Source organism: Mesoplodon bidens (genome assembly GCF_964165515.1).
Source record: "Mesoplodon bidens genome assembly, chromosome: 9".
Classification (NCBI taxonomy): domain Eukaryota; kingdom Metazoa; phylum Chordata; class Mammalia; order Artiodactyla; family Ziphiidae; genus Mesoplodon; species Mesoplodon bidens.
The window spans coordinates 83,984,899-83,998,684 of NC_138166.1; the positions used below are offsets into that span (position 1 = coordinate 83,984,899).

At 38.2% G+C, this 13,786-nt stretch overlaps 1 protein-coding gene across 6 annotated transcripts in view; it reads left to right on the forward strand.

Annotated features, from left to right (window-relative positions):
- The window catches only part of AHCYL2 (adenosylhomocysteinase like 2), a 179,601-nt gene that overhangs the window by 75,422 nt on the left and 90,393 nt on the right, over window positions 1-13,786 (forward strand). For 2 of the 6 annotated variants that reach the window (XM_081244587.1, XM_081244588.1), the window contains exon 1: window positions 10,478-10,672. The exons of 2 other annotated variants lie outside the window; for them this stretch is intronic. In XM_081244587.1, the coding sequence (XP_081100713.1) occupies window positions 10,574-10,672 (99 nt within the window). In that variant the 5' untranslated portion in view covers window positions 10,478-10,573. Of the gene's footprint in view, window positions 1-10,477; window positions 10,673-13,786 lie in introns of those variants that run through there. 2 more of the 6 variants (XM_081244589.1, XM_081244590.1) reach the window with 1 other exon arrangement.

Consider the following 13,786-nt stretch of genomic DNA (forward strand, 5'->3'; position numbering starts at 1 on the left):
AATCTCTATCAAAATTCCAATGGCATTTTTCACAGAAATAAAAATATCCTAAAATTTGTATAGAACCACAAAAGACCCTGAATAGCCAAAGCAGTCATGAGAAAGAATAACAGAGCCAGAGGCATTACTCTTCCCGATTCCAACCTATAGTACAAAGCTATAGTAATTAAAACTGAATGATACTGCTATAAAAATAGACACATAGGGCTTCCCTGGTGGCGCAGTGGTTGAGAGTCCGCCTGCCGGTGCAAGGGACATGGGTTTGTGCCCCGGTCTGGGAGGATCCCACATGCTGCGGAGCGGCTAGTCTGGTGAGCCATGGCCGCTGAGCCTGTGCGTCCGGAGCCTGTGCTCCGCAACGGGAGAGGCCACAACAGTGAGAGGCCCGCGTACCGCTAAAAAAAAAAAAAAAAAAAAGACACATAGACCAATGAGGCATAATAGAGAGCCCAGAATAAACCCCCTCATATACAGTGAAAAAATACTCAATAAGGGAGCCAAGAACACCAATGGGGAAAGGATAGTCTCTTCAACAGATGGTACTGGGAAAACTGTATAAAGACATGAAGAAAAAAGAAATTATACTCTTATCTTACACCACTCACAGAAATTAACTCAAAACGGATCAACACTTAAACATAAGACCTGATATCATAAAACTCCTAGAAGAAAACATAGGGAAGGAACTCCTCAACATTGATCTTGGCAATGATTTTTTGAATATGACATCAAAGCACAAACAGTGAAAGCAAAACTGGAGTGGGACTGCATCAAACTTAAAAGCTTCTAACAGCAAAAGAAACAATCAACAAGATGAAAAAGTAACTTACAGAATGGGAGAAAATATTTACAAACCATATATTGGATAAGGGGTTAATAGTCAATATATATAAAGAACTCATACAGCTCAGTAACAACAAGGAAAACCAAATAATTCATTTAAAAATGAGCAGAGGAACTAAATAGACATTTTTCCAAGGAAAACATCCAAATGGCCAACAGGTATGAAAAGATATTCAACATCACTAATATCAGGGAACGGCAAATCAAAACCACAATGAGATATCACCTCATATCTGTTAGAATGGCTGTCATCAAGAAAACAGGAGAGAAAAAGTATTGGCAAGGGTGTGCAGACTATAAACGTTTAGAGATCTAAATAACAAGAAAAAAATCTTGCATTTATCCACATAGTTACCATTTTTGGTGTTCTTCATTTTTTTGTGTAGATCCATCTTTTCGTTTTCTTTGTGCCTGAAGGACTTCCTTTAACGTTTCTTGTACTGCTGTATACCTATTTTTCTTCTATTTTGTGACATCCCTAGTTAATAGTTCATCTTGAACGTTTATCCTCATATTTTGCTTAGTTCATTTTTCTCCTTTAACTTATCTTTTTTTTTAATACATGGAGATGGTCTTTTGTTGTGCTTCTTATAGTGTCTCTCAAACTGATTTGAATATGGACTTTTTAAAAAATAAGATATCTGCCTGGAATACCCTTTGGAAAACCTAGGCCAGAGGATTGGGTTTCAGTGATGACCAAAGGCTCATTGTCAATCCAGTGAGAATACCTTGCAGGAATTAGTCCTGGATCTACTATTAATGTTTTTCTATTGATTTCTCAGATAATAACATAGAGATTATGATAATCATGTATGTGGACATGTATTGAAGTATGGCAGGAATGAAGGCAATTTTGATTTGTTGAAAAGAGAATGGGGCTTTAGAATCTATAGATCTCGGTTAAAATCTTAAATTTAGCCTTTGTTAGACTGAGTAGCCTTTGGAGAGCCCTTAATCTATTTGTCATCAGTTTCTTCATTTGTAAAATGGGTGGGATGACCCCCACTTGTATGGTTTTTTTTGTGAAGATCTAATTAAGATGTGTAAGGTATCTTACATGTCTTTACCCACTTTTATTGTTGTTCTGTATCATTTTAGACAAAAAGGAACAGAATTTGTTATAATGTTAGTAAATTGGGGAAGGGGCAAAGCAAACAGGGAAATTCAATGAGGATAGTTCTGAGTAAATACAGATATAGTATGTAGGATCAATGAGTTATAAACATTTTTTCCCTTGGATGTTCAGTCTTTAGGGGATAGGAAAGCAGTTCTTAAATAAGACTCAATATTTAGGTAAAAAACGTTTCTACAAAAACGGATGCTATAAACAATGCTGAAAATTAAGCTATAGACTGGGAGGGGATGTTTGTAATATATATGATAAAAATGAATATCCATGTTGTATACAATATTTCTACACATCAATAAGAAATAGACACACCATCCAATAGAAAGATGGGCAAAAGATATAAACTAGAATTACACAGATGAGGAATTACAAATGGCTATTAAAAATATGAAAAGATGCCTGTCTTCACTAGTAATTAGAGAAATACAAATTAAACTGAGAGACCATTTCTGTCTCTCAGATCATGATATTGGAAAATTTTAAAAGATTAGTAATATTCAGTCTTGGCAAGGGTATTTAGAAATGGGTACATTCATACACAGATGATAGAAGAAAATTTTCTGCACCCTCTTTGGAAGACACTTTGGTAGTAGGTATTAAAATTAGAAATACTCTGACGCACCAATTCCATTTTTTAGTATTTATCTTAGAGAAGTACCCACATAATCCACAAGGGCACTGGTACAAGAATTTTTTTACTGCAGCATTGTTTGTAATAGTGAAAAGTTGGAAACAACAGAGTAACAGAGGAATGATTAAGTGATACTTAATCATTGTATCATCAATGATACCATCATTGATGATAGTATACTCATTCAATGGAATATTACCCAGTGTTTAAAAAGAATGATGTACCGGGGCTTCCCTGGTGGCGCAGTGGTTAAGAATCCGCCTGCCAATGCAGGGGACACGGGTTCGAGCCCTGGCCCGGGAGGATCCCACGTGCCATGGAGCAACTAAGGCCGTGCGCCACAGCTAGTGAGCCTGCGCTCTAGAGCCCGCAAGCCATGACTACTGAGCCCGTGCGCCTAGGGCCTGTGTTCTGCAACAAGAGAAGCCACCACAGTGAGAAGCCCGCACACTGCAACGGTAGCCCCCGCTCGATGCAACTAGAGAAAGCCCGTGCACAACAACGAAGACCCAACGCAGCTAAAACTAAAAACAAATAAATAAATTATTTAAAAAAAGAATGATGTATCAGTAGATCTACATATTCAGTCATGGATACTCTGGTAACTTAAAAAAAAAGTCAGCAGGGGCTTCCCTGGTGGCGCAGTGGTTGAGAGTCCGCCTGCCGATGCAGGGGACACGGGTTCGTGCCCCGGTCCAGGAGGATCCCACATGCCGCGGAGCGGCTGGGCCCGTGAGCCATGGCCGCTGAGCCTGCGCGTCCAGCGCCTGTGCTCTGCAACCAGAGAGGCAACAGCAGTGAGAGGCCCGCGTGCCGCAAAGGAAAAAAAAATCAGCAAGCTGCTTTTTGTAGTATGATGATATATGACCATATTTATATCAAACAAAAATAAACTGTGAATTTATCTGTTTGTAAATTCATAGGTAAAGGTCTGGAAGGATGAACTTTAATAATCACAGTCACTGCTGGGAAAGAATGAAGGGTGAATTTTACTTTCCATTCTTTATATTTATGTATTATTTGAATTTTTAATAAACATTCATGAGTAACTTCTACATTTTAAGCATACATAAATAAAAGTGAGATTATAAAAGTACTGAAGGAAGCCATCAGTGATTATTTTCTAACTGACATAAAACCCAGAATTCACAAGAGCAATACATTTGACTACATAAAAATTGACCTCCAGGGCCTCCCTGGTGGCGCAGTGGTTGGGAGTCCGCCTGCCGATGCAGGGGATACGGGTTCGTGCCCTGGTCTGGGAGGATCCCATATGCCGCGGAGCGGCTGGGCGCGTGAGCCATGGCCTCTGGGCCTGCGCATCCGGAGCCTGTGCTCCGCAACGGGAGAGGCCACAACAGTGAGAGGCCCGCATACCGCAAAAAGAAAAAAAAAAAAAAAAAAAAAAAAAAAAAAAAAAAATTGACCTCCAAATAGGGAAAGAACTGGAGGAAGGGAAACTTTCATCTCCAGTGGTTCTGAAATGATGGAATTTTCTGTCAGAATCCTGTATTTTTAATTCTAAAACATAGATTATAAAAAGATATGTGTGATATTTTAAAAATATTTTAAAATCTCTATGTGTATGGAGGAGTGAGATGACATTTTTATATATGCAGATGGGATTATAAACTGGTACAACTTCTCTGGAGGGCACTTTGGCAATAGAGAACATGTTATTCCCTTTGACTTATAATTTTACTTCTAGGAATTTAAAGAAAAAAATCACAAACATGTAAAAATTTAGATTTAGTGTTTGTTGCATTGTTATTGATATTTATAATATTATAAATTTAGAAACAACTCTATTTTGACAATAGGGGTTTTTTAATAAACTAGGATACATTTATTCCATGGAAGACTAGCTACTTTAATAAAATGTTGTAGAAATACAAAATGTATGCAACGTATATTATGTTGTTGAGTGCTTACTATGTACTAGATTTATTCTATCTATCTCTTATCTATTATTATTTAATACTTAGAATAAGCCTGTGAGGTAAGCAGTTTGTTTCCATTTTATATATTAGGAAACTCAGGCATTGAGAGAGGTTAAATAACTTATCTAAAATCACACAATAAGTAGGAGAGCCGGGACCCAGTTATGTTTGTCTGACTTCAAAACCCATGCTCTCACAGTATTTAATGATTTTATAGACATGAAATATGTAATAATATATTACATGAAAAATGGTTATAACATGATCTCATTTTTTGCCTATAAAAATTTACCAGAAGGATACATTCTAAAATGTCAGCAATGATAATAATTGTGTTGGGACTATGATTGATTTTTGTCTCTTCTTTTGTTGTTTTCCACAGTGAACATGAGTGACTTTTATAATTGAAGTTTTAAAAAAGATATTCATTTCATAGCATAGGGGTGGGGTGGATTAAAAAAAATAATCATTCCCTTTTCCTTCCGTTTGTGAAGAGAGATATGTTTCTGAGTTTGGGTGTATCCACTCTTGATGTTGCCTGTAATTTCCTCTTGGCACTAGTTTATACAAGCTGGAAGGTTGAAATGGCAGTGTTATTCTGAGATCCTAAGATGTGAACAGATGAAAGGTCTTTAAATAATAACATTGTAACCATAGCTCAGTTTGTTCTCTAGATCTGGGACCATGGCCACTAGTAACAGGATTCAGAAACCAGAAGCACAGTACCTAGAAATTTACCAGTTAGCAATTCCCCGGGCCCATCTCTTAGCTTTTCACTAGAAAATCCTCCTTCACCTATCTTTTCTCCCAATTCTTTTTTGTTAGTTTGAGGGTTTTTTTACCTGGGTGAAAAGAATTTGAACCAATCAAAAACAAATAGCTGTCTTTTGGGCCTGACTTTTTGTGTGTTTCTGTTGCCATGTAAATCAAATAAAGCTAGCTATGAGTAAACCAGCTGCTGCCTGAGCCTCGCTCCCTAGAGGAAGGGAAGGAAAGGGTGGTGAAGGTAATAGGGAAGGACTAGAAGAAAGGGTAGAAATTGAGGGAGGAGAATATTGTGTTTACATTCTTGGTCTTGATTCTTGTCTCTTTGGGATTAGAATATGTTACCTATAGCTATTTGTGTTGGCCCTTTTTTCCCAGCAGCTGAGAGATGTTGCTAATAACTTTTTCTCTGGTTGCATGTTGGAAACTGTCACTATTGGAGTTCATAGACTCTAAGCTGTCTTTCAGGACTGGAAAACCTAGGAAAAGTTTTATGGCATGACATAAAGTTAAGGATTTTTGGTTATATAGGGTTACACTTTGGGGATTGGCATAAAAAAGTAGTTCCAGAGTGTCTAATTAAATGTGCACTGGAGGCACTATGCAAAGGTACGTGTAGCTAGCTGATCAGTCAATAACTTACAAGCATTTAGAATTACAACTGGAGGGACAAGAACAGCTGAAGCCTAAAACATTTGGCACAGAAACTAGGTAAGTACTTAGAATCAGATAGTAAGATATTAATTTAAATTGTAAATATTGATTAGAGGTTAATGGAGGTAAACATAGGGTGATACATTATTTGGGGAAGAGAAAAAAAGCACATTACAGTTACTCATTTAATCCAGATATGGAGAAAAAATCATGTTTTATCTCATCTGAGGAGACTTTGGAAACCGATCAGCATCAGACCCTATTGTGCCAACCAGCACTAAAATTAAACATTCTCATCCAGATGGTCCAGTTCATTCTTAAGCTAGAAGAGAGCAAAAGTTAAATAAGAAGTGTCATTATAATGACCCTAAGTCTCTAACTGGGCAGGAAGGTTGATAATGAACTTACATGTATTGATAGCCAAAATTTTTTTTTCATGGCCTAGTCATCATTTCTTATTGTTTCCTTATGCAAATATAAGTAATACATATATTTATCCTTATCCCCCTTTCTTACACCAAGGGTCACATAATATGAACCTTCATATGTGTACCAAAAAGCTTCCTCTTTTTTTTTTTTAACAGATATATCAAAACTCTGTTAATGGACATTTGAGTGGTTTCATATAGTTTTAAGCTGAAATTTTAGTAACTTTAAGTCCCTTTTATTAGCAATCCTACTTTGGGACCAGGCTACAGAAATTAATACATAGAAATCAGTTGAATATAAATGAAAAACTACAAATCCCGCTGTAGTTCTAATCTGGGCTAGGGAAAGATATCTGTATAACTTCATAGTTTTGCTCCCTTTATGCACTCTCACCCTACTTTGTTTTTCTTTCTTTATTACCATCTGTTTTTCTGGTGCCATTTGGTTTATTTTCTGTTTTTTAATTTTCTTTTCTTGGTTCCTTCCTGACCCTATGTGATACACCAGCCTGTCTAACTGCTAGTTAGATCTTTGTTAGGAAGTTGTTAGACTTGCAGGTAACTTTTACATTTTGCAGTTGCCAAAAGATAGCAGTTTTCAGTCCAGGTGAGATTGGGATTCTTGCTGTCTTACTTACTGGAAGTTCTGTAAGTCTTATTACTCAGATAATGCCCTCCTGTCATTGTTCCCCTGTTACCCAGGTACACTTAGTAGCAAATTTGCATTCTGTTGGTGATAATCTATACACACTTACCAACTGGCCCAGGAGGCTGGCACCATGCATTGCTGGAGGCTCAGCGGGAGTAGAGACAAGCAGGACTGGGAAATGCGCTTTAAATCCTTGAATTAATTGGAAATACGTCTGGGCTCTTTGGAGGGAAGCATATAAAGCTGGTTGATTGATATTATTTTGGCTGCCCTTCTGCCACAAAGAAAGAGTGGAATAAAGAAAGGAAGGAGGAGATACAAAGAGGTTTTGGTTACGGACAAAAAACACTACATTGAGAATCAAGAAGCATGGATTTTGATCTGTATACTACTATTAGTTTGATCTGTAATTTGTTCTGTGATTTCACTTCTCTGGACATAAGTTTCTACACCTATGAAATGAGTGGTTTGGAATTTTAACAAAAATATCTCTGAAATTCTAAGGCAAGGAAAAAAAAGTAGAAAAAAAAGAAGTGAAGCAGAATATCTTCAAGATTCTATATTGACTTCAAATAATATAAAGTGGAGAGCTTGTCTACTACTGTGTAACATCTATTATAGTTAGTATTGTTGCGTAATAAATTACTGCCAGAATTTAGAGGTTTGAATTTTATTTATTTTATTTTTGGCTGCGTTGGGTCTTCATTGCTGTGCGCGGGCGTTCTCTAATTGCGCGGCGAGCGGGGGCTATTTGTTGAGGTGTGCGGGCTTCTCACTGCGGTGGCTTCTCTTGTTGCGGAGCACGGGCTCTAGGCGCGCGGGCTTCAGTAGTTGTGGCACGCGGGCTTAGTAGTTATGGCTCACGGGCTCTAGAGCACGGGCTCAGTAGTTGTGGCGCATGGGTTTAGTTGCTCCGCGGCATGTGAGATCTTCCTGGACCAGGGATCGAACCCATGTCTCCTGCGTTGGCAGGCAGATTCTTAACCACCGCGCCACCAGGGAAGTCCGAAAAGTACTTTTAATTTATTATTTCTCTACTTTTGCGTGTTTGAGAATGTTGGAGTTTAATGTAGCTATGTACCCTGTGGGACTTAAGAGTTAATTAATTATAACCAACTGTTGGAACTATTCTCAAGAAAGTATTTCTTGCCACCTATTTGGGGGCCTCATAGGTAAGTATGTAGAATTCCATTTCACTGTTTCAAAACGATTGACCTACATTTTAAAAAGGGTTTATTATATATATTTAAAATATATAAATGTATAAACTTCTTGTGCTCCATTCCAGAAAATGTGTTGTGTGTGTGCCTAATACTATACATTATTATGTCTTGCATTGTATACAAGTGTATACTAACATATATATCTTGACAGTGTTTTTGTGTTTTTTTGTTTTTGCGGTACGCGGGCTTCTCACTGTTGTGGCCTCTCCCGTTGCGGAGCACAGGCTCTGGACGCGCAGGCTCAGTGGCCATGGCTCACGGGCCCAGCCGCTCCGTGGCATGTGGGATCTTATGGGACCGGGGCACGAACCCGCATCCCCTGCATCGGCAGATAGACTCTCAACCACTGCGTCACCAGGGAAGCCCTTGACAGTGTATTTAAACTACATGTCTTGAAACCGTTTAGTTTACATCCTTGCTCAATCAATTATGTAAAATCCTTTCTCTTTTTCTCTGACCTCTGGTCCCCATTTCCTTTGTATAGGGAAGTACTCTGTGGGAATACAAATTTCAAACATCTGTTTTGTTTTTTCTAACCAATTTTCTATTTCACTGCATGCACATTGGATTAAAATAGCTTAAGATAGCAAAAGATTTTCCTTTTTACCAAAAAAATAATTTTGTTATAAAGAGAGTGAGGAGAATAAATGAAAATATTAATCACATTTGTCGGTATTCAGTATTCCTCCGAATGGTGTTTTATTAGCCCATTTCTCTGCTTGTTATATCCCTTCAGTTTTTCCCCACTAGAGGGCACTAGGATATTGTTTGTTTTTAGTGGACTGTTCATAGTGAATTTGGAATTAAAACTTCCATATTTTTCTTATTTGTTCTACATTTTGTATGAATAAAATCGTTATCCTGAGGTCAGTCTATATTTGACATACATGGACGATTATAGTACCTTCTGTGCTAGCAATTTTGACTTTGAAGACTATTTTGTGCTAAGTGCTTAAAGAAGAAAAAGAGAAGGAGGACTTGGAGAGATGGGAAAGAATTGGAATTTTTTGGACTCCAGTTATTACCTTTTCTCACTCCACAGAAGGTACTGACACTAAAGGAAAAAGAATAGGTACATGTAGGTCAGTGCAACAGAATAGTGAGTCCAGAAATAGATACACATGTAGACAATGAATTGAGTTTTGACAAAGAAGCCAGAGGAAATCAGTGGGGAAAGGATCTTTTTTTAATCAAATGGTACTTGAACAATTAGATATCCATTTGGGAGAAAAGTGACCTTTTACCTTTATTTCATTCCATATGTAACACTTAACTCAAAATAGATCATAGGCTGTAGAAGAAAACAAAGGAAAAAATCTTCATGACCTTGGGGCAAGCAAAAATTTCTTATTTCTTTCTATTTCTTTTAAAGTACACAGTTAAGTAAATAAAAAGGGTAGCCACAGAATGGGAGAAAATATTCACAATACATATACCAGACAAAGGACTGGTATCTAGAATACATAAAGAACTCTTAAAACTCAATAATAAGATACACAATTTAGTCTTTTAAATGGACAAATGATTTGAACAGACATGCCTCAATAGATGCTAAACAAATGCCAGTAAGCATGTAAGTTGCTCAACATGATGAGTCATTAGAGAAATGCAAATTAAAACCATAGTGAGATACTACATACACCACTAGAATGGCTAAAATTCAAAAGACTGACAATACCTAGTATTGATGTGGATATGGATCTGTTGCGATGCTCATACATTACTGGTGAATAACAGTTTTCCAGTTTGTCATGAATTTAATATATACTTACCAAATGACTCAGCAGTTCTACCCCTACCTTTGTCTCTACCGAAGAAAATGAAATCCTATGTTCACACAAAGACTAGTACACTGATGTTGATAGCAGTTTAATTCATAATGGCCCCAAACTGGAAAAACACCAAACATCCATCAACAAGTAAATGGATAAACTAAAGTACATCCATGTAAAGGAGTACTACTTAGCAATAAAAGAGAATGAACTACACATGGAACAATGTGGATGAATCTCAAAAATATTATGCTAAGTGAAATAACCTAGACACAAAAGAGTATACATATTTATGATTTCATTTATATAACATTCTATAAAAGGCAACTCTCTCTATAGTGACAGGAAACACATCAGTGTTTGTCTAGGGCCATCGTGGTGGTTGTGGTGAGTCAACTGCACAGGAGAAATAGACAAACAACTGAGTTAACCAAAAAATTGCAAATTATGAAGGAAAGAAGGCATAGGGAGCATGTACAAAGGCCCTAATTTGGAAAAGAAGGTTGGTTTTTAGTGGAGTATTTTTAGGCAGAGGCTAAATGATGGGAGATGGGGTTAGAAAGATAAGTAAGGGCCAGATCATGTGGAAAGAGTCAAGTCCTCAAGAACTTGAGATGGAATGGACTGTAGAGCACAAGGTGAGACCCTTATTTCAGTAAAAGTGGGGAAGAAGGTGAAGCTGGGGCAAATGAGCTAGGCCTGGTGATGGGAATGTAAGTTTATATCAGATATTTTCCTCCTCTTCTTTTTTTTTTTTTTTTTTTTGCGGTACATGGGCCTCTCACTGTTGTGGCCTCTCCCTTTGCGGAGCACAGGCTCCGGACGCGCAGGCTCAGTGGCCATGGCTCACGGGCCCAGCCGCTCCGCGGCATGTGGGATCTTCTGGGACCGGGGCACGAACCCGTGTCCCCTGCATCGGCAGGCGGACTCTCAACCACTGCGCCACCAGGGAAGCCCCCTCCTCTTCTTTTTATTCTCTTTTATCTATATAAGATAAGGCTGTCACTTGAAAGTGAGGGTAGAAGTTTGAGGGGACAAACATGAACTATTCTTCCTGGAAGGGGACAGAGGGAGTACTTACCACTAAAGAAACTTCGTAAGATGACTGAGGTGCTATTGATGCACATTTGAGTTTGGGGAAGGTGAATTTAAAGTGAAACCAGTCAGCTTGGTCATGTGGTTTTTCTCTTGCAAAACTTAGCAGGTTGGGGCCAAACATGAAGTACATAGATTAGTAGGGGTCATCAGGACTGAGGTTTTTGCCTGGCAAAAATAATGAAGGGAGAGATGGAATGAAGTTATTTATGAGTCATTTTCAAGATGGGCTAGGGAATCTAGGCTAGACAAGGAGGGAAGTGAAACTAAAAAAAGGGTTGATGAATTATGAGAAAATGATGTCATTGGACAAAGGACAGAATTTTATGAATTGGGGCTACTTCTGCAAATGAAATGGCAGGTTAAGAGAAGGTGGTCTTAGGGTGACTTTGGGGTTTCTGAAATGGAGGTCCATTTATTGCGATAGAGAATTTGGGAGGAAGAGGAACAGTTTTGGTTAAATGATGAACTGAGTTTTGGACAGGCTATGTTTGAGGAACCCATAGGGTGTATAAGTGGAGATGTCCAAAAGGCATTTGGATATACAGATCTGTGAGATTTGGGCTTTCAGTAGAGATTTAGGAGTTATTAGCACATAGAGGATAACTGAAACATGGTGATGGAAGAGATTATCAGGGGGAATTTGTGAGGTAAGAGAAGAGGAGGGTGTGTGGTTTCCTTTTTTCAGAACCAGAATGGTTGTGGTGGTGGTTGGTGTTTTGCTTTGTTTTTTCCTTCAGTATTCTGTCTCCTTTTCCAAGTGAGTCCTAGCAAACACAACATGGAATGGTGGTAATAACAGAGTTTAGGTCCTGGCTTTGCCACTTCCTACTGTATGCGTTGATCAGGTTTCTGAGTTATAATTTTCTGGTCTATTAAAAATAACTGCATCGGGCTTCCCTGGTGGCGCAGTGGTTGAGAGTCCGCCTGCCGATGCAGGGGACATGGGTTCGTGCCCCGGTCTGGGAAGATCCCACATGCCGCAGAGCGGCTAGGCCCGTGAGCCATGGCTGCTGAGCCTGCGCATCCGGAGCCTGTGCTCTGCAAGGGGAGAGGCCACAACAGTGAGAGGCCCGCCTACCGCAAAAAAAAAAAAAAAAAAAAAAAAACTGCATCAAGAAAATAAGAAGACAAGCCACAGACTGGGAGAAACTATTTGCAAAAGGCCTATCTGATAAAGAACTGTTACTCAAAATACACAAAGACCTCTTAGACTCAACGATAAGAAAACAAACAACCCAATTAAAAAATGGGCAAAAAACCTTAACAAAACCTCACCAAAGAAGATATACAGATAGCAAATAAGCATATAAAAAGATGTCCCGCATCATTGTCATCAGGGAAATGCAAATTAAAACAATGAGATCCCACTCTATAGCAATTAGAATGGCCAAAACCAAGAACACTGCCCACACCGGATGTCAGTAAGGATATAGAGCAACAGGAACTCTCATTCATTGCTGGTGGAAATACAAAATGGAACAGCCAGTTTGGAAGATAATTTGGCAACTTACTACAAAACTAAACATACTCTTACCATACAATCCAGCAGTTGTCCTCCTTGGTATTTATCCAAATGAGCTGAAAACTTATGTCCACACACTGATGTTTATAGCAGCTTTACTCATAATTGCCAAAACTTGGAAGCAACCAGGATGTCCTTCAGTAAGTGAATGGATAAATTATGGTACATCTAGACAGTGGACTATTATTCAGCACTAAGAAGAAATGGGTCATCAAGCCATGAAAAGACACAGAAGAACCTTAAATGAATATTACCAAGTGAAAGAAACCAATCTGAAAAGGCTACATACTGTATGATTCTAACTATATGACATTCTGTAAAAGGAAAAACTGGAGACAGTAAAAAGATCAGTGGTTGCCAGGAGTGGAGGGTTGAGGAGATGAGTAGGCAGAGCATAGAAGATTTTTAGACCAGTGAAACTATTCTGTATGATAGTATAATGGTGGTAGATACATGTCATTATACATCTATCAAATCTATAGAATACACAACCCCAAGAATGAACCCTAATGTAAAGTTTGGACTTCAGGTGATAATGATGTGTCAACATAGGTTCATCCATCATAACAAACGTACCACTCTGGGACTAGATGTTGATAGTGGAGGAGGCTGTGTGTGTTAGAGGGGAGGGGATACATAAGAACTATCTATATATTCAATTTTGCTGTGAACCTAAAATTGCTCTAGAAAATAAAGTCTATTTTTTTAAAAACTAGCTGTAATAAGAAATTGCATGGAGATATGGTAAATAACTCAGGACTACTGGTCTAAACTTGAAATCACTTAGTAAATACTGTAGGATTCATTGGTCTTTATTTTCAGTTATTTGCTGCTGCTTAACGGGAAGGTTTTGCTTCCCTTCCTCAACTTTCACCACTCTGTCAAGTTTTTTTACAATGATAGTGAACAATTACACTCCTTGGAAAGATTTAATTATAGCCTAATGAGTGTATAGATATAAATGTCTGGATTTTTATATTGCTGGGGGAGAAATGATGATGGAAAACATCCAACACCAATAATTAAAAGAAATTTATTTCACTAAATAAGGAATATTTGAATCTTCTTTCAGTTTTTTTTTTTAATTTATTTTGGCTGTGTTGGGCCTTTGTTGCTGCGTGTGGGCTTTCTC